Raw genomic sequence first — 27,521 nt, forward strand, 5'->3', positions numbered from 1 at the left:
AAACCATTTGTCTTTTAACTTTTTTGCCTGTTTTACTTCTGTAAGATTACTTCAGCTAGGCTCCCCCTCCCCTTTCTAAACCAAAGTATAAAAGAAAAGCTAGCCCCTTCTTCAGGGCCGAGAGAATTTTGAGCACTAGCCGTCTCTCAGTCGCTGGCTAATAAAGGACTCCTGAATTCATCTCAGAGTGTGGCGTTTCTATATAACTTGCTCAGTTACAACATGGAGAGAGCCAATGTAAAGTTGATGCTGCTGCTAGTATCACCCCCGATGCTGGGGAGTGGGGACATGCCCCTAACTGCATCTTTGCCTGTAGCTACCTGTAAACCAAAACTAAACTCTAAGCCCCGCAACTGATGGAATGGACTCCACATTTTGGCCAACGGGATCCCAAATAAACCTAAAAAACTAGTTCAGGCCAACGCAGGAAGGAAGGGTCTGACTTGCCTCATTATACTCTTCTCCCTTTGGAGTATATTTATTCACTTATTTTTTTGAGACAAGATCTTGCTATGCTGCCCTGGCTGGAGTCCAGTTGTGCAAACACAGCCCACTGCAGCCTCGACCTCCAGGCTCAACAATCCTCCCACTTCAGCCTTCCTAGTAGCTTGGGGCTACCAGCGCATGTATGCCTGGCTAGTTTTTTTGGTTTAGTAGAGAAGTCTCACTATGTTGCCCAGGCCGATCTTGAATTCTTGGACACAAGTGATCCTCTGGCCTCAGTCTCCCAAAGTGCTGGGATTATAGGCACGTGCCACCCCACCTAGTGATCCTCTGGGGTTTAGGCACAACTGACCAGCATGAAGATTAAAACACAGACAGTAAGATTGACAAAACAAACTCTCTGTAGCAATAAGATACCAAATTCCAACCTGATTCTGGTATAGCACCACAAGACAGATAGCAGACCCTAAAGGAAATCAAAGTATTTTACCCCAAAAGATATTTATTTGACATATTTTGAAATGACCCTGCAAAACTGTCTCTTGTGGGGGGAAATGTGCGTTCTGTAGAGAAATCTCCTGCCCATACTAAGTCTTTTCTGGAGAGTCTGACACCTTTTAAGGTCAGATAACAGACATTCACCATCAATTCTCTCTGAAGCCAGCTACCTGGAGGCTTCATCTACATGACAAGAACCCTGGCTTCAGCTGGGTACAGTGGCTCAGGCCTGTAATCCCAGCACTTTGGGAGGCCAAGGCAGGTGGATCACGAGGTCAGGAGTTCGAGACCAGCCTGGCCAACATGGCGAAACCCTGTCTCTACTAAACATACAAAAATTAGCAGAGCATGGTGGCAGGTGCTTGTAACCCCAGCTACTCAGGAGGCTGAGACAGGAGAATCGCTTGAACCTGGAAGGCGGAGGTTGTAGTGAGCCAATATTGCACCATTGCACTCCAGCCTGGGCAACAAGAACAAGATTATGTCTCAAAAAAAAAAAAAAACCAACCATGGCTTCCACAACCCTCCTTATCTTAACTCAGCTGACTTCAACTCTTCAGGCAGAGTTGAACTCTTTCAATCAATTGCCAATCAGGAAATCTTTGAATCCACCTATAACCTAGAACTCCCACCCCCTTTCTGGGCAAACCAATGTATACCTTACTTGTATTGATTTATGTTTTTGCCTGTAACTTCTGTCTCCCCAAAATGTATAAAACGAAGCTGTAACCCAACCACCTTGGACACATGTTCTCAGAACTTACTGAGGCTGTGTCAGGTGCCATGGTCTTTAACCTTAGCAAAAGAAACCTCTAAATTCATTGAGACTTGTCTCAGATACTTTTTGTTTTTTTAAGATGGAGTCTCACTCTGTCGCCCAGGCTGGAGCGCAGTGCTGTGATCTCTGCTCACTGCAACCTCCGCCTCCGGGGTTCAAGTGATTCTTCTGCCTCAGCTTCCAGAGTAGCTGACGTTACAGGCGTGCACCACCACACTCAGCTAATTGTTTGTATTTTTAGTAGAGATGGGGTTTCACCATGTTGGTCAGGTTGGTCTCAACTTCTGACCTCAAATGATCCACCTGCCTCAGCCTCCCAAAGTGCTGGGATTATAGGTGTGAGCCACTACACCTGGCCTCAGATACTTTTTGGTTTACGTACCTCTAACTCACTCTCCTTCCTTTCATAGCCAATTTCTTGAAACAGTTGTCTCTTCTTTTGGTCTCCATTTCCTAATCTCCCATTCCAATTTGAATTCCATACCACATCATACCACTAAATTCCGTATCACATCACACATAAACTTGCTAAGATCACAGAGGACCTTCATGTTGCTAAATTCAATGAGTATTTTTTAGTCCTCACTCCCTCCCAGAAGCACTCTCCCCTTTTGGTCTCCTTTATTTTATTCTCTTAGTTTTTCTCTTCTCTGCCTGCTTAGATTTCTTTGCAACTGTTCTTATTTTTCCTAGTCAATAAATATTAGCAATCCTTGGGGCTCTGGTCTTTTATCTTCTTACTCTACAGTCTCCTTAACTGATCCCCTTCAGTTGCTTCAATTACCACTGTGAGCCAGTAACTCCCAAATCTCCTGCTCACGCCCATATACAGAACCATGTTCTTGTTATCAACCCAATCATTCAAACTCAACGTGTTCAAAATAAAACTCATGCTCTTGACTTCTTCACTCCCCAACCATCTTTTTCACTGATAGTTTCACTCCTAGTTCAGTAAATGGTACCATCATTTAGAGTTGTTCAAGGACTCCAAAACTGCTCTTCAGCCCTCCTATTTCTCTCTGCCTCTACATCACCACCCAAATCCAGGCCCCATCAGATCACACCAGGATTACTGTAACTTCTCCTAACAGGTCTCCCAAATCTACTCTTACTCCCTCCAATCCATGTTCTTTTTTTTTATTTTTTTGAGACGGAGTCTTGCTCTGTCACCCAAGCTAGAGGGCAGTGATGCAATCTTGAGTCACTGCAACCTCTGCCCCCGGGTTCAAACGATTCTCCTGCCTCAGTCTCCCAAGTAGCTGGAATTACAGGTTCCCGCCACCATGCCCGAGAAATTTTTGTATTTTTAGTAGAGATGGGGTTTCACTATGTTGGCCAGGTTGGTCTTCAACTCCTGACCTCAAGTGATCTGCCCGCGTGGGCCTCCCAAACTGTTGGGATTACAGACATGAGCCACTGTGCCTGGCAACTCCAATCCATGTTCTAAAAGGTAGCCAGAGATAGTCTTTAAAACTCAAAAACTTCTTTAAAACTCATTTTCCTTTTTACAAACCTTTAATGATTTCTTTTTGTCCTATGACAGTATTGAAAAAATTCCAAGAGGCCAGTATACCCCTGATAAGAGGCTGTAGTGTTTCCTCAAGTTACAGTTTTGGAGGCTATTAGAAACCATGATAGACTGCTAGTTTGAATCATGTATTACCAGGACTTGTTAAAATCCTGTGCTCCAAGTCTTTTGGTAGCTGATCCCGCATACTCAAGAGCATCCCGACTATGTGGACACTTGGAGGGTTCTCACCATCCAGGGAGATGTCACATTACTTAGCCTTTAAAACCTGAGTGAGGCCGGGTGCGGTGGCTCACGCCTGTAATCCCAGCACTTTGGGAAGCCGAGTTTGGCGGATAATTTGAGGTCAGGAATTTGAGACCAGCCTGGCCAACATGGTGAAACCCCGTCTCTACTAAAAATACAAAAATTAGCCCGGCGTGTTGGCACACGTCTGTAATCCCAGCTACTCAGGAGGCTGAGGCAGGAGAATCGCTTGAGCCCGGGAGGTAGAGGTTGCAGTGAGCTGAGATTGTGCCATTGCACTCCAGCCTGGGCAACAAGAGCGAAACTCCGTTTCAAAAAAAAAAAAAAAAAAACCCAAAACAAAAAACCCAATTGAGTAAATTCTAATAGTTTTGTGTATTTTTAGTCTCCAACCAGCACTATTTTATGGAGAGAGAATAGGAAACAAAGAATCTAGCTAAGGGAAGCATGCAAAAACCTTTGGTAAAGACTAAGTTGTGAATGGAATAACCCAAATGTCCATCAACCGATGAATGGAAAAGCAAAATGTATACCCATACATCAGAGTATCATTCAACCATAAAAAGGAATGACGTTCGGCCGGGCGCGGTGGCTCACGCCTGTAATTCCAGCACTTTGGGAGGCCGAAGCGGGTGGATCACGAGGTCAGGAGATGGAGACCATCCTGGCTAACACGGTGAAACTCCGTCTATTAAAAATACAAAACGTTAGCCGGGCGTGGTGGCTGGCGCCTGTAGTCCCAGCTACTCGGGAGGCTGAGGCAGGAGAATGGCGTGGACCCCGGGAGGCGGAGCTTGCAGTGAGCTGAGATCGCGCCACTGCACTCCTGCCTGGGCGACAGAGCTAGACTCTGTCTCAAAAACAAAACAAAACAATAAAAGGAACGAGGTTCTATTAGGTGCAAATACATGCATGAACTTTGAAAACATTATGCTAAGTGCAAAAAGCCGCAACAAGACACACATTGTATGATTCTACTTACAGGAAATGCCCAGAATAGGCAAATACCTGGAGACAGAGAATAAATTAGTGTTTCCCTGAGGCTAGGAGTAGCGGGTAATAGGTAGCGTCTGCTAATGGGTGCAAGTTTTATTAGATTAGTGTGATGGTTGCACAACCTTGTGAACATACTAAAACCCACTGAATTGTACACTTTAAAAGGGTGAATTTTATAGTATGTGAATTACATCGCAAAAAAAAAAAAAAAAGGGCAGAGCGTGGCCCAACTGATGTATCACTGCTCTTTGAAGAAAGCACAATTTAAAATTGAACAGAAAAAGGCCTGCAAGGCCCCCGTGACTTGGACCCTGCCTACCTCTCCTAAACAAATAAACAAATAAAATGTATAGCATGTAGAAATAATAACAGAAAAAAAAAGGCAGAGCAAGGGATGGGGCAGTGCTGGTGCCAGAGGGTTTGTTATTTAAATAAAGTGGTAGGAAATCATGCCTCCCTGATAAGGTGACAATAGTCAGAAGCCTGAAAAAGTTAAGGGAATAAGCAATATAAATATTTAAGTGCTTCCGCATAACTTTGCTCACTCCACTCCAGCTAAATTAGCCACAATTTCTGTTCCCTCCATCTGAAATGCTCTCCCTCGTCATTCTTCCATTCTTCCTCTGGTTAACTTCTACTCCCGTAGTTCTTCGTAACAATCGTAACATATGAGGAGTGGGGTATCCATCACCTTCAAGGCGCAGTTTAGAGGTCACTTCCTCAGGGAAGGCTTCCTTCTCTTTTTCCTTTTAAAGCTCCCAGTATAGCATCCTCCAGTACTTACTTGAACCGTAATGGGTCATTTTTAACGTCTGATCCCCTTCAGACAAGCTCTGGCAGGCCCTTGACGTATCCCCAGCGACTAAGCACCAGGTCTGGCACTTAATAGGGTGGTGGAGTGGGAGTCCTGGATTCAAAGATTGGCTCCAACACAAGGTAACTGGACGGAAGAGATGAGCCAGCTGTGCTTGTGGAACCCAGGGAAGGGCTGCTTGATTGACTGACCGACCAGCAGTGAGATCTACAGCCTCTCTCAGAGCTGCCCCAGCGCCGAGACCCCGGCCCCACATACTTAGAACCCTGTAATGGGGCTCAAAATCACTGAACCTCGGGCTCCTAGTCCCCAACGGCGCATTTCCAACCCCCAGGCCTGACCTGCAGGTTCCGGGTGATAAGGTGCAGTTTCTCTTCAGGGCTGGGAGCGTCCCCCATGGCTCCGCTACCCCTGCTTCCCCTGCTCAGCCCGGCACCAGAGCCCCTTCCTGGGTCACCGTCGCCGCCGCGTGCCGGGAACTGTCACGCGAGTCCAGCCAGGTTGCATCAGCTGGGCTCGGCGCTCCGCTTGCTCGGCCTGGACCCCTCCCCGCCCGGCAGTAGCCGGAAAAAGTGAGGAGCAGCGGAGAGTCGAGCAGGTCGATGAGACGGGAAAAGGTGGAGCCGGCGGGCACGGTAGGCGGTGCGGAGGGCGGGGCTGAAGCGCCTGCGCGGGGCACAACCCTCCTAGAGGCGGGACGGTTTCCTGCCAATCACTGCTGGTTTGCCCTCCCCCTGGCGTTGGCCCGGCGGACTCGGGGTGGGGGAGGTCGGGGAGGGGCGATAAAATGGCGCAGGGGGCGGAGTGAGGCGCAGTCGTTCGCCCAGGCTTTGGCCCGGCTTCCGGAGGTGAAGAGCGGGAGGGACGAGGGGGTCGGCGTTACCCGGCTTGGAGGGGGATGGGGGCGCCTGTTGCTTCTCCAGGGGGTTGCGCACGCCGTCCGCCCCTTGGAGGGATTGGGAGGCCCACGCCCTGCGGCGAGAAGCAGTCTAGCTCCTGAGGTGATGGCGAGGGAATGTCCCTGCCCCCCACCTCCAAGTCGGCGGGCGACAGATGCCCCTCACCCCGCTGAGGAAAAGGGGAGCTCCCTGGTCGTCTGAGAGTCGGGGAGCGCCGTCTGCAGTCCCTGCCCAGTGGGGGGTGGGGGCCCGCCTCTGTCCCGGCCGGCTCGGCGGGAGGCTGTTGCTGGCGGGAAGATAGCCGCGGGCTTTTCTGCCGCGTCTCGCGGGTAGGGGCAGGAAGTGGACGGCCCACTCCCCGGGGAGATCTGAGAACGGTGGTTCCCGGGAGAGGAGCGCAAAGCCCAGGCCTGCTGAGGGGCGGGTGTGCCCCTACTGGGGAGGGGCGGGGAGAAAACTCTCGCTTCTCCCGCTTTCCGCCGGGAGGCGGGAATTCGCGGTGTCTCCGGAGGAGGGAGATGCAAAGGGCCTTCCTGGAGGGCGACACCGTCTCAGGCCGTTGCATTTGTGAGAGAGAGCCAAGGCAGTATCCTCCAAAGGTTGGGCCTAGGCCACCCTTTCTCCGGGTCCTCAAGGGCTGGAGGCGGCGTCACCAGTTACTTCTAGGGCAAGAGGGAAAGCAGCACCTCGGTGGGTCTTGGAAAGATCCTAGAAGTGGTTGAATTGCCCACCGCCTGCCCTAACCTGATCTCCAGTGTTTTGTGTATTTATTAGGGACTCCAAGCTCTAGCAGACCTGCCTGAAGTGTTTTAAAGCACATTTTCTTTTTTAAAAGAAACCTGTTGCTTCAGCTTAGCAAATCTGTTCTCTGTGCCCATGTGGGAGGAGAATCCTGGCACCCTCATCTAGTGAAATGTTACCTAAAGCAAAGATTTGCAGCCCTGGGTTGTTTTTTCCGTCCTGCGGTGTTTTAGTTACTTCGAAGGAATTTGCAAAACTGTTACAGATAATTTGAGTTCATTTTGATTTTTTGTAAATGTTGTATGTATTTTATGGAGTGATAACAAAGCCTGCTGAGTGCGTTTTGTGCTGTGTGCTTCGCATGTATTGCATTTGGGAAAGGTTGGAAATCAAAGGCCAGGGGAGGTCTTGTCCACTGGAAATAATCTCTGCCCTTGGCTGTACCTGTCAGACCCTGCTTGGTAATGGTCTTGACTTTAGAGCTTGAAAGAGGATGTGGGTTTGCATCTGGTGTTGCAGTTTTAGTGGCCTCAATAAAGTAAGGCTTTGTGCTCGAAGGCAGTAGGTTTTCTGAGGTGAAATAAAATAGAAAGGGAACCAGTTTCTGAGGTTGCAACCAGGAGGTTCGAGAACAGAGAGAGGGGTGGTAAACTGAAGTGTGAAGAAGGGGTGGACAGGTGAGAGAGATGTGGAAGGACAGAATGGGGTCACAGAAAGGATGGGGTGTAGAGGAACTAAGAGATAGAATTAGGAGATCGGAAAATATTCTTCCCTTAAAATAAAGGGATATGGCCAGGCATGCTGGCTTACGCCTGTAATCCCAGCCCTTGGGGAGGCTGAGGCCGGAGGATTGCTTGAGGCCAGGAGTTCAAGACCAGACTGACCAACATAGCAAAACCCCATCTCTACTGAAAATACAAAATTAGCTGAGCATGGTGGACGCCTGTAATCCCAGCTACTGGGAGGCTGACATATGAGAATCGCTTGAACCTAGGAGGCAGAGGTTGCAGTGAGCCCAGATCATGCCACTGCATTCCAGCCTGGGTGATTGAGTGAGACCCTGTCTCAAAATTAAAAAAAAAAAGGGGATCCCTATATTTTAAGTGGAGGTTACCAGACAAGTACCAAGAATGGTAGAGAAGTAAGCAAGCCATCTTTTGACAGAGAAGTAATAAGTAAGGCTGTCTTTGGAATTTCACTGAAGAACTTTAGTTTTATCTGAGGATTTCCCCCCTTGCACATTCATTAAATACCAGGTTTTTTTGGTATAGAACTTTTAGATTTATAGGACTTTCATAAACATCCTCTTTTTTCTCATGATAATCTGTTTGAAGTTAACAGTATTTACCCCTTTTAGATGCGTGTTCTCATCTGTGTTGAGGTTCAGAGATTTGAAGTGAATTGCTGAGGTCCAGTACCTCTGTAAAGGATAGTTCAGTGAACATTAATTTGCATAATTTGCCTAATATTTCAGATGTCTATCTAGTCTGGTCTTTAGTGACAATATGATTGAATGCTGGATTAAACTACATGAGAGTAGAGTATATTAGATAATTTCAGGCAGGGTCTAGGGGAAGTTCCCTACCAGTTTAGCACTCTTTTTTCCTACCGTTCCTATGCTTTTTTTTTGAGATGGAGTCTCCCTCTGTCACCCAGGCAGGAGTGCAGTGGCGCAATCTCAGCTCACTGCAACCTCTGTCTTCCGTGTTGCAGCGATTCTGCTGCCTCAGCCTCCCAAGTAGCTGGGATTACAGACGTGCACCACACGCCTGGCCAATTTTGTATTTTAGTAGAGACGGGGTTTCACCGTATTGGCCAGGCTGGTCTCGAACTCCTGACCTCAGGTTATCTGCCCACCTCGGCCTCCCAAAGTGCTAGGATTACAGGCGTGAGCCTCCACACCTGGCCTTATGCTTCTCTTAAGACACCAGGGGTCAGGGCAATGATGGTTGGTGGTGGGGTGAAATAATAACTGTGGCCACCAGTTATTTGTCTCTTTATTTATTTATTTATTTATTTATTTATTTATTTATTTATTTTTGAGCCGGAGTCTTGCTCTGCCGCCCAGGCTGGAGTGCAGTGGCCGGATCTCAGCTCACTGCAAGCTCCGCCTCCTGGGTTCCTGCCATTCTCCTGCCTCAGCCTCCCAAGTAGCTGGGACTACAGGCGCCCGCCACCTCGCCCGGCTAGTTTTTTGTATTTTTTAGTAGAGACGGGGTTTCACCGTGTTAGCCAGGNAAGATAGCCGCGGGCTTTTCTGCCGCGTCTCGCGGGTAGGGGCAGGAAGTGGACGGCCCACTCCCCGGGGAGATCTGAGAACGGTGGTTCCCGGGAGAGGAGCGCAAAGCCCAGGCCTGCTGAGGGGCGGGTGTGCCCCTACTGGGGGAGGGGCGGGGAGAAAACTCTCGCTTCTCCCGCTTTCCGCCGGGAGGCGGGAATTCGCGGTGTCTCCGGAGGAGGGAGATGCAAAGGGCCTTCCTGGAGGGCGACACCGTCTCAGGCCGTTGCATTTGTGAGAGAGAGCCAAGGCAGTATCCTCCAAAGGTTGGGCCTAGGCCACCCTTTCTCCGGGTCCTCAAGGGCTGGAGGCGGCGTCACCAGTTACTTCTAGGGCAAGAGGGAAAGCAGCACCTCGGTGGGTCTTGGAAAGATCCTAGAAGTGGTTGAATTGCCCACCGCCTGCCCTAACCTGATCTCCAGTGTTTTGTGTATTTATTAGGGACTCCAAGCTCTAGCAGACCTGCCTGAAGTGTTTTAAAGCACATTTTCTTTTTTAAAAGAAACCTGTTGCTTCAGCTTAGCAAATCTGTTCTCTGTGCCCATGTGGGAGGAGAATCCTGGCACCCTCATCTAGTGAAATGTTACCTAAAGCAAAGATTTGCAGCCCTGGGTTGTTTTTTCCGTCCTGCGGTGTTTTTAGTTACTTCGAAGGAATTTGCAAAACTGTTACAGATAATTTGAGTTCATTTTGATTTTTTGTAAATGTTGTATGTATTTTATGGAGTGATAACAAAGCCTGCTGAGTGCGTTTTGTGCTGTGTGCTTCGCATGTATTGCATTTGGGAAAGGTTGGAAATCAAAGGCCAGGGGGAGGTCTTGTCCACTGGAAATAATCTCTGCCCTTGGCTGTACCTGTCAGACCCTGCTTGGTAATGGTCTTGACTTTAGAGCTTGAAAGAGGATGTGGGTTTGCATCTGGTGTTGCAGTTTTAGTGGCCTCAATAAAGTAAGGCTTTGTGCTCGAAGGCAGTAGGTTTTCTGAGGTGAAATAAAAATAGAAAGGGAACCAGTTTCTGAGGTTGCAACCAGGAGGTTCGAGAACAGAGAGAGGGGGTGGTAAACTGAAGTGTGAAGAAGGGGGTGGACAGGTGAGAGAGATGTGGAAGGACAGAATGGGGTCACAGAAAGGATGGGGTGTAGAGGAACTAAGAGATAGAATTAGGAGATCGGAAAAATATTCTTCCCTTAAAAATAAAGGGATATGGCCAGGCATGCTGGCTTACGCCTGTAATCCCAGCCCTTGGGGAGGCTGAGGCCGGAGGATTGCTTGAGGCCAGGAGTTCAAGACCAGACTGACCAACATAGCAAAACCCCATCTCTACTGAAAATACAAAAATTAGCTGAGCATGGTGGACGCCTGTAATCCCAGCTACTGGGAGGCTGACATATGAGAATCGCTTGAACCTAGGAGGCAGAGGTTGCAGTGAGCCCAGATCATGCCACTGCATTCCAGCCTGGGTGATTGAGTGAGACCCTGTCTCAAAAATTAAAAAAAAAAAAGGGGGATCCCTATATTTTAAGTGGAGGTTACCAGACAAGTACCAAGAATGGTAGAGAAGTAAGCAAGCCATCTTTTGACAGAGAAGTAATAAGTAAGGCTGTCTTTGGAATTTCACTGAAGAACTTTAGTTTTATCTGAGGATTTCCCCCCTTGCACATTCATTAAATACCAGGTTTTTTTGGTATAGAACTTTTAGATTTATAGGACTTTCATAAACATCCTCTTTTTTCTCATGATAATCTGTTTGAAGTTAACAGTATTTACCCCCTTTTTAGATGCGTGTTCTCATCTGTGTTGAGGTTCAGAGATTTGAAGTGAATTGCTGAGGTCCAGTACCTCTGTAAAGGATAGTTCAGTGAACATTAATTTGCATAATTTGCCTAATATTTCAGATGTCTATCTAGTCTGGTCTTTAGTGACAATATGATTGAATGCTGGATTAAACTACATGAGAGTAGAGTATATTAGATAATTTCAGGCAGGGTCTAGGGGAAGTTCCCTACCAGTTTAGCACTCTTTTTTCCTACCGTTCCTATGCTTTTTTTTTGAGATGGAGTCTCCCTCTGTCACCCAGGCAGGAGTGCAGTGGCGCAATCTCAGCTCACTGCAACCTCTGTCTTCCGTGTTGCAGCGATTCTGCTGCCTCAGCCTCCCAAGTAGCTGGGATTACAGACGTGCACCACACGCCTGGCCAATTTTTGTATTTTTAGTAGAGACGGGGTTTCACCGTATTGGCCAGGCTGGTCTCGAACTCCTGACCTCAGGTTATCTGCCCACCTCGGCCTCCCAAAGTGCTAGGATTACAGGCGTGAGCCTCCACACCTGGCCTTATGCTTCTCTTAAGACACCAGGGGTCAGGGCAATGATGGTTGGTGGTGGGGTGAAATAATAACTGTGGCCACCAGTTATTTGTCTCTTTATTTATTTATTTATTTATTTATTTATTTATTTTTGAGCCGGAGTCTTGCTCTGCCGCCCAGGCTGGAGTGCAGTGGCCGGATCTCAGCTCACTGCAAGCTCCGCCTCCTGGGTTCCTGCCATTCTCCTGCCTCAGCCTCCCAAGTAGCTGGGACTACAGGCGCCCGCCACCTCGCCCGGCTAGTTTTTTGTATTTTTTAGTAGAGATGGGGTTTCACCGTGTTAGCCAGGGTGATCTCGATCTCCTGATTTCGTGATCCGCCCGTCTCGGCCTCCCAAAGTGCTGGGATTACAGGCTTGAGCCACCGCACCTGGCCGGTTGTCTCTTATGTCATGCCTCTAGTGTGCTAAATTTATGTTCATGATCTCATTTAATTCTTGCCACAACCCTATCAGGTAGGTACTGTGATATTTGAGGACATTTGATACTTCACAGAGTGTAATCATTGTATCTTTCCCATTGACTTCATAATTTTAAAATGTTTTTATTGTTTCAAGCATATCAAAAAGTATAGTGGCTGGGTATGGTGGCTCAATGCCTGTAATCCCAGCACTTTGGAAAACCTATGCGGAAGAATTGCTTGACTCCAGGAGTTCCACACCAGCCCGGGCAACATAATAAGACTATGTCTCTACAAAAAATAAAAATAAAAAATTAGCCGGGTATAGTGGCATGCACCTGTAGTCCCAGCAGCCCCATGGTTTAAGGCTGCAGTGAGCTATGATCACGCGGCTGTTTTCCGCCTGAGCAACAAACCTGAGACCCTGTGTCAAAAAAATAACAATAATTTAACAGTATAAAAGTAACATAATAGTGAACATTATTATACCTACCATACTGCTTTATCTTAGGTTGCCATCTTTGTTTCAGGTCTCTTCTTGCTATTTTTTTTTCCCTTATTTATTTATTGTCATGTAGCCTAAGATGAGATATTGTTTTCTTAAGAAATAAAATGTTGGTGGAGCATGGTGGTTCACGCCTGTAATCCCAGCACTTTGGAAGGCTGAGGCGGGTGGATCACAAGGTCAGGAGATCAAGACCATCCTGAACTCTGGCCATTCATGCGTATTATAATAATTTTGTGATATATGTATCCATACATAATACCATACATAATACGTGGTATTGTGATTTTTTTGTTGTTGTTGTTTTTTGAGACTGACTCTTGCTGTGTTGCCCAGGCTGGAGTGCAGTGGCGTGATCTGGGCTCACTACACCCTCCGCCTCCCGGGTTCAAGCAGTTCCCCTGCCTCAGCCTCCGGGGTAGCTGGGATTATAGGCCAAGCCCAGCTATTTTTTGTATTTTTAGCAGAGATGGGGTTTCACCATGTTGGTCCAGATGGTCTCAAACTCCTGACCTCGTGATCCACCCCACTTGGCCTCCCAAAATGCTAGGATTACAGGTGTGAACCACCACGCCTGGCCTGTTTCTTTTTTCTTTTCTTTTTTTTTTTGAGATAGAGTTTCACTCTGTCACCCAGGCTGGAGTGTAGTGGTGTGATCTTTGCCCACTTCAACCTCCGCCTCCTGGGTTTCAGCGATTCTCCTGCCTCAGCCTTCTGAATAGCTGGGACTACAGGCCCATGCCACCATGCCCAGCTAAATTTTCTTTGTATTTTTAGTAGAAATGGGGTTCCGCCATGTTGGTCAGGCTGGTCTCGAACTCCTGGCCTCAAGTGATTCGCCCAACTTAGCCTCCCAAAGTGCTGGGATTACAGGTGTAAGCCATCTTGCATATTGTTTCTTTAATAAAGTAATTGCAGGGGAAAAGATCTGAAATCTTTAGATTAAAATACACATAAGACATTATCAGCCAGTCACATTGTGTGGACCTTATTTGGATACTGATTATTTTTTAGCCTTAAAAAAAATGACATAAGATAATTGGAAATCTGAACTGTATATTTTATGATAAGGGATTCTTGTTATTTACAGATGAAATGATACAATGCCTGGGATTTGCTTCAAAATAATCTGGTAAAGGTGGAAAGTGGATGGGGCAAGATTAGCTATGAGTTGATAGTCGTTGGGGTTGAGTGATGGGTATGTGGGGTTCATTATACTATTGTGTTATGTATATGTTTTACATTCTTCATAATAAATAGTTTTGAAAATGAGGAAATGGCTGGGTGCGGTGGCTCACGCCTGTAATCCCAGCACTTTGGGAGGCCGACGCAGGCGGATTACGAGGTCAGGAGATCGAGACCATCCTGGCTAACGCGGTGAAACCCCGTCTCTACTAAAATACAAAATTAGCCAGGCGAGGTGGCGGGCGCCTGCAGTCCCAGCTACTCGGGAGGCTGAGGCAGGAGAATGACGTGAACCCAGGAGGTGGAGCTTGCAGTGAGCCGAGATCACACCACTGCACTCCAGCCTGGGCGACGGAGCGAGACTCCGTCTCAAAAAAAAAAAAAAAAAAAAGAGGAAATAACATCAGAAAGAAAATGATTTGTAAAAATTAAAATTATCTCCTCCTCTCTCTATATACCATATATATGGTGTTGTTTTGTATGCTTTTGTTCCCAGATCTGTTGGAACATAAGCTCAGAAAAGCCCATCTTTTTGCATCTGGATGTCATGTCGTGTAGGAATTGATTATTGCAATGGTTATGAAGGATATTGGTCCTATTAAGGTGGCTTAAAATATTTTTTTCAAGAGACCAAAAACCCTCTTTAGTCTTTACTCTTGCACAGTTTGTTATAGATTGTACTGAATTTGGAAGGCCTGAGTTTGGATTCTAGCTCTGCCATTTGCTGACCAATCCTGTGCAAGTCTGTCACAGACATAGTGGGAAAAACATTGCATTTGGAATTAGACCTGGGTTTCAATCCTTGTTCTAACATTATTAGCTATGTGTACTTGGTTAACTTACTTCATACTTCTGAATTTTAATTTCCCAAGAGGGAAAATCTGTTGAACTCTCCATTTGGCCAACCAAGGGCTTGAACTAGACATTTTGTAAGGAGTCAGAATTGGGGGCAGTGGCTCAGAAAGGGCATCTAAGAAATGTTGCTGCTTAACCCCAGTGCCTGTGATACCTGTGCCTGACAACCATAAACTTTCTTAAATCAAAGAACGTTTTCCAAAAGTAAACTTTTTTTCTGCTTCCTAAAGAAATAAAATAAATAAAATAACTCAGTCACTAATGCAGAGAAATTACTTTTCATAGAGGCAGCTGCTTCAACACCTATAACTCTCACAATTGCTGGAATACAGTATTGGTAAAATAAAATAAGTTTTAGCAGCTCTGAATTTAAATACAACGGAAAATGATTTCTTTGATAAGATTAATTTTACAGAGTTGTGTTGAGAGGTTAAAGAGTTATAGAATGTGTCTCAGAGCACCTGGTTTACAATAGGTATTTAATATTTATTTTTCTCCTATTTCATTTCTTTTTTATTTTTTTATTTTTGAGACGGAGTCTCGCTCTGTCGCCCGGGCTGGAGTGCAGTGGCCGGATCTCAGCTCACTGCAAGCTCCGCCTCCTGGGTTTACGCCATACTCCTGCCTCAGCCTCCGGAGTAGCTGGGACTACAGGCGCCCGCCACCTCGCCCGGCTAGATTTTTGTATTTTTTTAGTAGAGACGGGGTTTCACCGTGTTAGCCAGGATGGTCTCGATCTCCTGACCTCGTGATCCGCCCGTCTCGGCCTCCCAAAGTGCTGGGATTACAGACTTGAGCCACCGCGCCGGGCCTCCTATTTCATTTCTAATATGAGTACGTTTAACTAGGTCCCTTCTAGTTCTAAAATTCTGTAAACCCTCCCTTCTCTTTCTCTAGTACTTTACTGTCCGTACCATTTTATATTATCTCATATTGGTGCTTAATTTTAAGTGTTATTTCCCTAGCAAGATTATACATTACATATTATACATTATGAGAGTGGGAGCTATATCTTGATTTCTTGGAAATCATAAAGAGACATATCACGCAGCTTGTGCTGTGTGATGATTGTACCTCAAAAAATACCTTCTAAAAGAATGCGTGAACTAGGCTGGGTGCGGTGGCTCACGCCTATAATCGCAAGTACTTTGGGAGGCCGAGCCGGTGGATCACAAGGTCAGGAGATCGAGACCATCTCTACTAAAAATACAACAAATTAGCTGGGTGTGTTGGCGAGCGCCTGTAGTCCCAGCTACTTGGGAGGCTGAGGCAGGAGAATGGCTTGAACTCGGGAGGCGGAGCTTGCAGTGAGCCGAGATTGTGCCACTGCACTCTAGCCTGGGCAACAGAGCGAGGCTCCATCTCAGAAAAAAAAAAAAAAAAATGCATGAACTAAAGTTAAAACTCGGTGTGGCATGGAGGGTCAAGGAGTACGGGAAATTTTTACAGTTAACAAGGCTACAGTACTTTTCCAAATTACTGAGTTCAGTATTTAAGCATTTCTTATACTTCTCAGATATGTGAAATACTAGCATTTTATCACCTTTCCCATCTGGAAAATAATTATAGATTAGGTCTATCATTAGCTGTTTAAAAAACTAGGTTTTAATTGTACAACTAATTATTCAAGTAGAAAAGTAAAATGATACAAAGTCTGACCTTGACCTATCTTTATGGTCCCTGCAAGTTATAGTAGTCATCAATTTTTGTTTGTATCTTTTTTTCACTTTTCTTTTGAGACAGGGCCTTGCTGTGTCACCCTGGCTGGAGTGCAGCAGCACAATGACTGCTGTCTGCAGCCTCAACCGCCCATCCTCAAGTGATCCTCTCACCTCAGCCCCATGAGTAGCTGAAACTACAGGCGTGTGCCCCCATGCCCTGCCGATTTTTCTGTTTTTTTTTTTTTTTTTTGTAGAGACAGCATTTCACCTTGTTGCCCAGGCTTGTGTTTGTATCTTTAATGACTTTTTTTTTTTTTTGGCGTTTTTTCTATATATGTATTTAAAGAATTGTGTGTGTGTGATCATGATTAAATTTTAGATTTTGGTGGAACCTTAGACATTGCCTAGCACCCCTTTTCCATCCCTTTCCCGTTTTGTAAATGAAGAAACAAGTCTAAATGGTCAAGTGGCATACCCAAGTTATTGGAGCTGGCTAGTGATACAACCAGGACTACACCCCCAGGTCTTTGGACTCCCACGCCAGTATTCATCCTACTAAAGTAGATGATAGTCTTAAAAAAGTACAAATTGTTGGGAGGAACAAAACTAGTTCTCTTAGTTGCATAATTTTTTTTTCTTTGAAGATTTTTTTCTTTGGTGTTCTTGACTCAGAAAATCCAACTTTCTGGTATTACAAAAAAATCAAGATTAAAATTAATACATCGAGCACCTTAAAGCATAATACAGTTGACTTTGTAATTAGCAGAGTTGAAAGTGATGAGAAGATCCTCTAATTTTCTTTTTGCCTGCAGGAAGGTGGGAGTCAATCATTTTGACAAGTCTCCTGAAAGGAACAGCTAGCAGGAACTGAAACCTTTTTCCATTTGGTCTCGTGGCAAAGGCAGAGACTGCTCCAGCAGCTCCACACAGTATGGAAGACAGTTATTTACCTTCTTGTGTTCTCGAATTTTGTTTTATTTCAAAAGTAATACATATTTGTTTTGTGTTAAAGTGTAAACTGAATATTCATACATTTTACATAATATACATTTATTTTGTTTGTATGTTGTAGATATCATTCCATGATAGTACATACAGGTCTACTTCATTGTGTTTTTAAATAATTGAAAAGTACTCCATAGCACAAACGTACCATGATTTACTGAACAGTTCTCTTGGTAATGGACATTTAGGTTGCCTCCAGGATTTGGCTACTTTGAACATCCATGTATGTATATATGAAGGACCGATTTCTAGAAGTGAAATTGCCAGGTCAAATGGTATAGTCAAATTACTCTTCACAAAATACCATACTGACTTACGCTTTTACTGATAGTGTGTGAATGCTTGTTTCTCCACATCCTCACCAATCCAGATTATCATGGCATCTTAATTATTGCCATTTTGATAGGCAAAAAGTATCTCATTGTTCTAACATGTATTTCCATGTTTCTGCTAAGGTTAAATATCTTAAAATTATTTCTTGGCCAGGCGCAGTGGCTCAAGCCTGTAATCCCAGCACTTTCGGAGGCCAAGACGGGCAGATCAGGAGGTCAGGAGATCGAGACCATCCTGGCTAACCTGGTGAAACCCCGTCTCTACTAAAAAATACAAAAAACTAGCCGGGCGAGGTGGCGGGCGCCTGTAGTCCCAGCTACTCGGGAGGCTGAGGCGTGAGAATGGCGTAAACCCGGGAGGCGGAGCTTGCAGTGAGCTGAGATCCGGCCACTGCACTCCAGCCTGGGCGACAGAGCGAGACTCCGTCTCAAAAAAAAAAAAAAAAATTATTTCTTATGCTACAAGGCATAGTGCAAAGATTTTGAAATATTAGAATATTACCCACATATAGTGGACTGGAGTTGGTATAAGGTTATTTTCTCTTCCTCAGTGAAACTGTCTTATTTCTCCAGAAATGATGTGCTCACGGGTGCCCTCTGAACAGTCTTCTGGTACCTCTCTGTTGCCTAAAGACAGTGCCCCATTTTCTTGGGGTTCCTTGGATGAGGATGGATTGGATGACTCCTTGCTGGAGCTGTCAGAGGGAGAAGAAGATGATGGTGATGTAAATTACACAGAGGAAGAGATTGATGCACTGTTGAAGGAAGATGACCCATCATATGAGCAGTCTTCTGGGGAAGATGATGGTCGGCATGTTGAGAAGGGAGAAAGAGGGAGTCAAATTCTACTTGATAGCCCCAAAGAGAAAAATTCATCGTATAGCTTGGGACCAGTAGCTGAGACCCCTGACCTCTTCAAACTACCTCAGCTAAGTACATCAAGTGGTCATGGACCAACTCCTACTAAACCGTTAAACAGACGCTCTGTACTAGAAAAGAATCTTATAAAAGTAACTGTTGCACCATTTAATCCAACAGTTTGTGATGCTTTGCTTGATAAGGATGAGACTGATTCATCCAAAGATACTGAAAAACTCTCTTCCCTTGGAGAAGAGATGAGAGAAGATGGTCTTAGCCCAAATGAAAGCAAACTTTGTACTGAATCTGAAGGGGTCAGCCCCAATAACTCTGCCTGGGATAGGCCCCAGCTCTCTTCTTCAAACAATAACTTTCAACAAGCTGTCTCTGATAAAAATATACCTGACAGTGAGAACCCTACGTCTGTGTTCTCTCGGATCTCAGACCATTCAGAGACTCCTTCTAGTATGGAGTCATCCTGCAGAAGTGGTGGTTCACACAAGTCAAGCTGTGAGATGAGATCTCCGGTTGTTTCCAGCTCATCGAACAAAGTAAGTACATTTTATTCAAGGTGAAGAGGAAAATAAAATTATTTTTATTCAGATGTATAGCAGAGTTTCCATATACCCGCTCTCTCCACACATACACACCTTCCCCTGCTGTGGGCATCCTACTCCACAGTGGTACATTTGTTATAATCTGGCAGAGCTTTGTATTCAGACAAATTGGGGTTTTAATCCTGACTAGCACTGTGACCCTGGGCTAATTATTTAGCCTCTATGTTTCCCCACATTTCTTATCTAAATTGCAGTAAATAATACTTCATAGTATAATAAAGATTAATGAAATAATGTATTTATATCACCTGGTACATAGTATTAAATTACCCTCTGTTGAATAATTACTAAGATGGTAATTCTATTATTTTTCCTGTCTTTGGGTTTCAGCCTATGTCTCAATCTTTATTGCCATGCTATATATTAAGATACAGCACTATCTCTGAGTCAGCCATGAAAGAGCTGAAAAATCTTGGGCAATTTACCTAACTTTTTTGAACCTGATTCCGTATCTGCCAGATGAGTGTAATAATCCCTGCCACATAGCGTTTCTTTTTTTTTTTTTTTTTTGAGATAGAGTCTTACTCTGTCCCTCAGGTTGCAGTGCAGTGGCATGATCTCAGCTCACTGCAACTTCCGCCTCCCGGGTTCAAGCAATTCTCCTGTCTCAGCCTCTCGAGTAGCTGGGATTACAGATGTGCACCACCATGCCGAACTAATTTTTGTATTTTAGTAGAGACTGGGTTTCACCATATTGGCCAGGGTGGTCTCAAACTCCTGACCTCAGGTAATCCACCCGCCTTGGCCTCCCAACGTTTTGGGATTATAGGCGTGAGCCACTGCACCTGGCCAGGGTTTCTTTTTTCTTTTTTTTTTTTTTTTTTTTTTTTAAGATTACAGTTGTTTTTAAAGCACTGCTGTCATATGTGGTACACAGTAGTGTTCACGAATATGCTTTTGTAGCCTTTGGTTAAAAAATATTTCCATAAATAGTCTTGTTTTCAGTGGTTTTCTTGTAACTGAGAATCACCTTTCCTTTTGCGTTCCTTTTCCTCAAAAAAGCAGGATATTCTTAACAAGGATTTTGGGAAGATGAAAGGCCATGAGAGAAGACTAGGCAAAGTCATTCCTGTTCTACAAACCAAGACCAGGTAATGTAAAGTATAATTAAATATTCTGACTTCTTTTGGTTCTCTTCAATTTCTTTCTTCCCCTCCTGTTTCCTCTTGGTGTAGGGAAGAAAACCCTGCTCCAGGAGTAAGCAAACTTGAAGTTCCAGCACTACCAACTATGTGACTTTTGGCAAGTCAGTTAATCTCTTACCTCAGTGTTTATGTATAAAATAAGGCTAATGATGCCTTCTCTGCTGCTTTACAGGGTTATTTTGAAAGCAAAATAGACATATTAGTGAAAACACTACAAATGTAAGATATCTTCTATGCATGGGGCAGCCTGATCACATATATGATAAAAGGTTAGAATAATTTTAACCAAAATGTTAAAATACAACTAGTAGAAAATCATTTTGTCATCTCTCCTAAGTTGCATACAACTGCCCTTGAAAAAAAATTCTAGTAGGGGTTGCAAATTTGTGTCACCTTTTCAATTTTTTCTCTTGTTGCCAGGAGATGGCAGTGTCTCTACATGGTCCTTTTTTGAGACGGAGTCTCGCTCTGTCGCTGGGGCTGGAGTGCTGTGGCTGGATCTTAGCTCACTGCAAGCTCCGCCTCCTGGGTTCATGCCATTCTCCTGTCTCAGCCTCCCAGGTAGCTGGGACTACAGGCGCCGCCACGTCGCCCGGCTAGTTTTTTGTAGTTTTAGTAGAGACGGGGTTTCACCGTGTTAGCCAGGATGGTCTCGATCTCCTGACCTCGTGATCCGCCCGTCTCGGCCTCCCAAAGTGCTGGGATTACAGGCTTGAGCCACCGCGCCCGGCCTGAGAAGCTTTTTTTTAAATGTTGAATCAGATTAGCTTCCTTACAGTGAGATTTTAAAAAATTCTTTTGATTATACATTTTATATTTATTTTGCTTATACATTTATTATATTTATTTTGCTTAAAAAATTTAATTAGGCTGGGCGCAGTGACTCACACCTGTAATCCCAGTACTTTGGGAGGCTGAGGTGGGCCAATTGCTAGAATTCAGGAGTTCAGTACCAATCTGGGCAACATGGCGAGACCCTGCCTCTACTAAAAATAAAAAAAAATACCCAGGTGTGGTGGCGTACACCTGTGGTCCCAGCTACTAGGGAGACCGAGGTGGGAAGATTGCTTGAGCCCAGGGGACAGAGGTTGCCGTGAGCCGAGATCATGCCACTGCACACCAGCCTGGGAGACAGACCTTATATAAAAAATAAAATAAATATTTAAATTGTTATAAATAAGGCTAAAGTTTCCTTTGACTAAGACCCTGAATCTCAGTTTCCTGTTTTTTTATTTTGTTTGCATAATTGAGAGAAATCTTGTGAATTGTTTACAATGTAAGTGATATCAAAAACTCACAACTCAGGCTACTTGGGACAGTAATGAATTTGCAATCTCAATGTTCTCATCTGCTGACTCTTCAGTACAGTCAGTCAGTATGAGTATGGGCCAGAAATTGCTTTCACCAAGGTCACCGTTGCTGGTTGCCAGATATAGTGATTCTTTTCAGTCTTTATCCCATTTAACTTTTCAATTTCACTCTAGAAAGTTAGCTATTTTCTGACTAACCTGGAGTTACTCAACAAATACTTTCTTTCTCTAGGGACTAGGTAATCTTCACCTTTCTATTCCTTGTTAGCAGGAGGTTGTATCTATTTCCTTCAAGCTGGAATGCAGTGGTGTGATCATAGCTCACAGCAGCCTTGAACTCGTGAACTCAAGTCATCCTCCCTCCTCGGCCTCCTGAATAGCTAGGACTATAGGCACATGCAGCCATGTCCAGCTCATTTAAAAAAAAAAATTTATTGGGTTTCGCTGTGTTGCCCTGGCCCGTCTCAAATTCCTGGCCTCAAGCAGTCCTCCTGCCTGAGACTCCCAGAGTGCTGGGATTACATGTGTGAGCCACCACACACAGCTTCTCTTCTTTTTTCTCGATTCTATACTCCATTTTATTTAATTTTTTTTGGCTAATACTGTTCTCTGCCTCTTGATCATAAAGATAATTTTGCCTCTGAAACTTAGTTCTAATCGATCAGCAGTATATCACTTCTCTCTACAAAGCTCTGTATTCCTGTTTCTAATGGGCTGTTTTTCTTTTTTCTGGTTTGCTTTATTCAAGGACTAATGTTCCGACGTTTTCACAATCAAATCTAGAACAGCAGAAGCAGCTTTATCTCAGGAGTGTCATTGCTCATATAGAAGACCCAGAGGACACTAACCAAGGTAACATGGTAACCAAAGAAAGGCATAAAAACATGTGATGCAACTTTCTCTTTCCAGTGTAACAGCTTAAACTGACTGGGAGATTGTTTAGAATTTTCTTAAATTCTTGAGAAAGATAACTTCCTTACTCAAAGATTTTCACTTAAAGGGATTGCCTAACTAGATAATTCTCAAAGTGGTTTGGTTAACCAGTATTAGAGAGGGGTCTAAGCACGCTTACAACAGTACATGAAAGGTGCCTCCCTCATGGCTGAGGGCTTTAACCCAGACCTGTACATTTTTGCTAGGGATTTTTTGTCTGAAAAATGATGGAAGTGGATGACCAGGTGCTGCTTACTAATCAGTGGTTTCTTAAATTTGCAATGTTTTATTTTCCCTGTTACCTTCAAGCATTTAAATGTAAAAGCAGGCATTTCAAATACCATTCTGCATTTTGGCTTCTGAATAAAAGCTCTTGAAAGGTTTGGCTACCTTCCAGATCCTTCAAGTTGTGTTCTCCCCTCTTCATCAGAAGATAATTGCAAACCAAAGTGACTAGATTCTTTCTCCAGCTCTCAAGAGACTACAGTCCATGTTATCATTCAGCCTGAACTGTTGGCTGATGGGAAAGCTCCTAAAGGGGAGACTTGTGGGAAGAACTGAAGGTGAAGGGGTTAGGGAGGTTTTATACTGATAAAAGAATCACTTCTTAAAAAGATCACTCCAGGCTAGGCGTGGTGGCTCATGCATGTAATCTCAGCACTTTTGGAGGCAGAGGCAGGCAGGTCACTTGAGGCCAGGAATTTAAGACCAGCCTGGCCAGCATGGCAAAACCCCATCTCTACTAAAACTATAAAAATTAGCCGAATTGTATTCTTTTGGGAAAAAAAAATTAGCCAGGTGTGGTGGCACATGCCTATAATCCTAGCTACTCGGGTGGCTGAGGCACAACGATCGCTTGAATCCAGGAGGCAGAGGTTGCAGTGAGCCAAGATCATGCCATTGCACTTTAACATGGGTGACAGAATGAGACTCTGTCTCAAAAAAAAAAAAAAAAAAAAAAAAAAAAAAAAAAAAAATCCATGTTCTGTCATCTTTATTCATTCTGCAAACTTTTCTCGAGTATTTCAGTGGTGGTAGGTAGGAAGAAAAGGAATTGGAAATGTAAAGAGGAGTAAGATAGGGTCTTGGCCCTCTGGGAATTCATAGCCCAGAGAAGAAGATAATTACACTGCAATATTGATTAGTGTTCTGATAGAATTACATATAAAGTACAGTAGGAGCAGGGAAGGCGCCCTTCTACTTGTGTTTGGGAAAAGTGGAAGATGGGGAAGGAGGATGCCCTATGTGAGCTCCACAGAGAAGATAATTAGTTTAATTACTCTAAAATCTATTGTAAATCACTAGGGAGCATTTTAGGAGAATTTTTGGTCCTTTTGCAGAGGAGACTCTTCTTTCTTTTGACAAATCCTGACTTATGTAGTAGTTTTTCTTGTTTGTTTTAGTTATAAGACTATGAGTGAAAGGTTTAGAACTCAGAGACATCAGTCAGAAGAATTTTTTTATCCCCTATCCTTTTTTCACTGAATATTTCATAAGCAACCAAATATTATACTGATTTATTAGCCCTCTGCTTGTGAGATCCCTTTGCTAGAACTATTTTAGGTCTGGTAGAAGTAGAGAAACCTGTCCTCTCCACCTCTCCCCCCACCATTGGAGGGGCAAATTTAAAAGAAATCTGTCTATATTCAAGCTCTGTGGAAGAGGCCTAGTCATGTCATTGCTTTTCCCTCTGTGAGCTGACTCCTTTTTTTATATCCTAGGCAGTTGACACTGATGATATCCAGTTACGTTTTCTCTCTCATTTGGAGCATTTAAAGAAAGTTTCCCAAGAAAAGCAAAGAGCAGTCGTTCACCCTATAACATCATTTTCAGTCTTTTTCCCCATTTAGCAGTTCCTCTCACTGTATTACCACAACAATCTATATCCCATAAAGAGTAGCTAGAATAACTATAGTGAATAGGCAGCATATTTCAGTGGTTGAGAGAATAAAGTCTAGTCTAGAGTTAACATCTGGGTTCACATCTTGGCACCACTGCTTACTGGCTGGGTGAGCCATTAAAAACTCATTTGTAAAATGGGGATAATACCAAATCTTAGCTTACATGAAAATTATACGGGAACAGTACCTAGCTCTAGCAACTAACATTTATTGAATAGTTGCTGTTATCAACAAGAAAGGATATCTTTTCATACTGAATTTTTTGTAGGTAAAATAGCCTTAAATCTAGTGTTTGTTTTTAAATCACAGACAAAAAATACTGGAAATAGCTTTGATAAAATGTTGATAAATGAAGGTGAGTGGTGAGTCCACTTTCTACTTTTGTGTATATTTGACAATTTCCATAATTAAAAAGTTGTTTTTTAAGCACGTCTTTTAGGGCATTCATTTTTTTCAACATTACAAATTACTCTAAAAATTTCACAGACCTCTGGCACTTCCTTCTGCCTTCCAGGAACCCAGTATAATAAGTTTTTCTGTCACTTCCATTGCCCAGTATTCCTACATCCAAAATCATAAGATTTTTATATACCATATTGCAAGGGCGGGAGTGCTGTATTCTTCACCTTTCCTCCATTTGTATGTGAATTATAGTGCAACCAGAAGCACAAAAGGGGAGCATAGTACTTTCTGTCCTCCTTTTTGAGATGTTTATTGTATTTAACCTTAAAAAAGTATAATTCTTCAGGTTCTTATCAGACACAGAGAAATTAGTAAGGAGTAGATTCAAATGTAGTTCTTGCCAGTTCAGTTTGAATCCTCTCCATTGGGTTAGTTATCTCTTTTCACTTTATCAATAATGTATATATTATTGATGTAGAATGTAACAAAGTAAATCATCCTTCAATTCCATTATTCTAATGTAAGTATAATGTCTTTAGTGCCGCATTTTTTTTGTTTTATAATAACACTTAAAAAGAAATACCACTTCCTTTCTAGTATCCTTGCAAGTGGAAAACTTTCTGTGAAACTATATGTACTTAAAGTAGAAAAGGACAATTAAGAGCTTCTCTTTAATCTCCTAACACATAAATCTGTTCTATATATCTTTGCCAAGTGACCATTTAGCCTTTGTTTAGAGTTCTAATAATGCAAAAACACATTACCTCATAAGGCAGGTCATTCATTGCTTAGAAAATTCTAGTTGTTAGAAAGTTATTCCTTACGTTGAGTCAAATGTGGCTTCCCTGTAACTTCTAGTGGTAGTTTCTAGTTGTGCCCTCTAGCATTATGAAAAGTAACTTTGTTCTGTCTTTCATTTTTTATTCTTTTCTTTTTTTTTTTTTGGAGACAGAGTCTTACTCTATTGTCCAGACTGGAGTGCAGTGGTGCGATCTCAGCTCACTGCAGCCTCTGCCTCCCGGGTTCAAGCAATTCTCCTGCCTGAGCCTCCCAAGTAGCGGGGACCACAGGTGCGGGCAGCCATACCTGGTTAATTTTTGTATTTTTAGTAGAGACAGGGTTTCACCATTTTGGCCAGACTGGTCTCGAATTCCTGGTCTCAAGTGATCCGCCCACCTTGGCCTCCCAAAGTGCTGGAATTACAGGCATGAGCCACAGCACCTGGCCCATTTTTTATTTTCAGACATTAGAAATAATGATTCTCTCTCCTACAAAGAAAAAAACTTAAAATCACCTATAAATCCATCCTGCCACCTAGAAATAACAAAATTAACATTTTGATAATTATCTTTCCTGTAAGGTAGACTATATATAGGGAAATTACATATTAATAGTTTATAATCTGCTTTCTTTGTACTTAATGTATTAAGGAACTTTTCATGTTAAATATGTGAAATTAAGATTTTTAATGATTACAAAGTATTTTATTATATAATTTATTTCATCTTGGTAAATTAGACTGTGTCCATTTTCACTAGTAATGCTGCAGTGAACATTCTGGTCAATAAATGTTTATGTACAACTCTTATTTCTATAGGATGAATCCCTAGAAGTGGAATTGCTGGGTAAAGTATATAAACATTTAAAAAACTGTTACATGTTACCAGATGGTCCTGCCCCAAAAAATTGTATTAATTTTTAGTGTCACCAATTTGATAGGTAAATTTTAACATTTTGTTTTAATAATTGGTAAGGTTAAACTTTTTTGTTTATTGGTAATTTATATTTAATCATAACTTTTAAAAAATCATCTAATACATATTCCATATTCCCATTTCCATAGTTGTCCCAAAAATGTATTTTTGTAACTTTGATGAAATAGCATCTAATCAAAGTTCACATGTTTAGTTATTGTCTCCTTACTCTCTTTTAATTTAGGTCACTTGTTTTATAGATTGTCCCACATTCTGAATTTTGTCTGTTTCTTGTGGTATCATTTAATTTGTTCTTCCATTCTCTGTATTTCCTGTAAACTAGAAGCTGGGTCCAGAGGTGGGATTAGATTCAAATTAAGTGTTTTTGGCAGGAATAATTCCTAGGTGCTATCGTGTATTCATCCTACACTATATCCTCCTAATCAAATTAGGAGGCGTATATGACACTTAATGACAGGTTGTTCCACAAATAGTAATACTAAGTTTGTTAAGGTGTAAACTGCCATATCTATCCATTGTAAAGTACATTTACCCATTTGTAATTAGTAAATTATCTGTGGGGTGATGCTTTGGTACCATGTGAATATCCTGTTCCCCAACAACTAACTCTTCACCTGATTGCTTGAGCATTTATTGATGATCCTTGCTTGAATGAGCTATTGCACTGGGAGTTACATAGAAAATGTTCTTTTTTGGCTGGGCGTGGTGGCTCGTGCCTGTAATCCCAGCACTTTGGGAGGCCGAGGCAGGTGGATCATCTGAGGTCAGAAGTTCGAGACCAGCCTGACTGACATGATGAAACCTGTCTCTACTAAAAATATAAAAATTAGGTAGGCGTGGTCGTGGGCGCCTGTAATCCCAGCTGCTCAGTAGGCTGAGGCAGGAGAATCTCTTGAACCCAGGAGGCAGAAGTTGCAGCAAGTGAAGATCACGCCATTGCACTCCAGCCTGGGCAACAAGAGCAAAGGTCCATCTCAATGTTCATTTTCTGAATATATAACTTCTTCTACAGTTATTAACTAGCATTCGTTTATAAAGATTTTCTATTATTTTAGTATTACTATAACCTCATGGATTTTTTTTTTTTTTTTTTTTTTTTTTTTTTTTTTTTTT

At 43.3% G+C, this 27,521-nt stretch overlaps 2 protein-coding genes across 8 annotated transcripts in view; one reads left to right on the plus strand and one right to left on the minus strand.

Annotated features, from left to right (window-relative positions):
• Positions 1–5,702, minus strand: part of YARS1 (tyrosyl-tRNA synthetase 1) — a 44,982-nt gene extending 39,280 nt beyond the window's left edge. Inside the window, exon 1 of the mRNA XM_017884420.1 lies at positions 5,646–5,702. Coding sequence (XP_017739909.1) covers positions 5,646–5,702 — 57 coding nt within the window. The remainder of the gene's footprint in view (positions 1–5,645) is intronic.
• S100PBP (S100P binding protein) overlaps positions 5,100–27,521 on the plus strand; it is a 45,121-nt gene continuing 22,699 nt past the window's right edge. Inside the window, exons 1-5 of one of the 7 annotated variants that reach the window (XM_017884444.1) lie at positions 5,100–5,939; positions 17,003–17,119; positions 18,101–18,936; positions 20,005–20,093; positions 22,206–22,309. In XM_017884444.1, coding sequence (XP_017739933.1) covers positions 18,103–18,936; positions 20,005–20,093; positions 22,206–22,309 — 1,027 coding nt within the window. In that variant the 5' untranslated portion in view covers positions 5,100–5,939; positions 17,003–17,119; positions 18,101–18,102. Of the gene's footprint in view, positions 5,940–5,961; positions 6,153–6,218; positions 6,306–17,002; positions 17,176–18,100; positions 18,937–20,004; positions 20,094–22,205; positions 22,310–27,521 lie in introns of those variants that run through there. The other 6 variants (XR_001887735.1, XM_017884446.1, XM_017884440.1 and 3 more) reach the window with 6 other exon arrangements.

This window comes from Rhinopithecus bieti, unplaced genomic scaffold (assembly GCF_001698545.2).
Source record: "Rhinopithecus bieti isolate Rb0 unplaced genomic scaffold, ASM169854v2 scaffold_13029, whole genome shotgun sequence".
NCBI classification, from domain to species: Eukaryota; Metazoa; Chordata; class Mammalia; order Primates; family Cercopithecidae; genus Rhinopithecus; species Rhinopithecus bieti.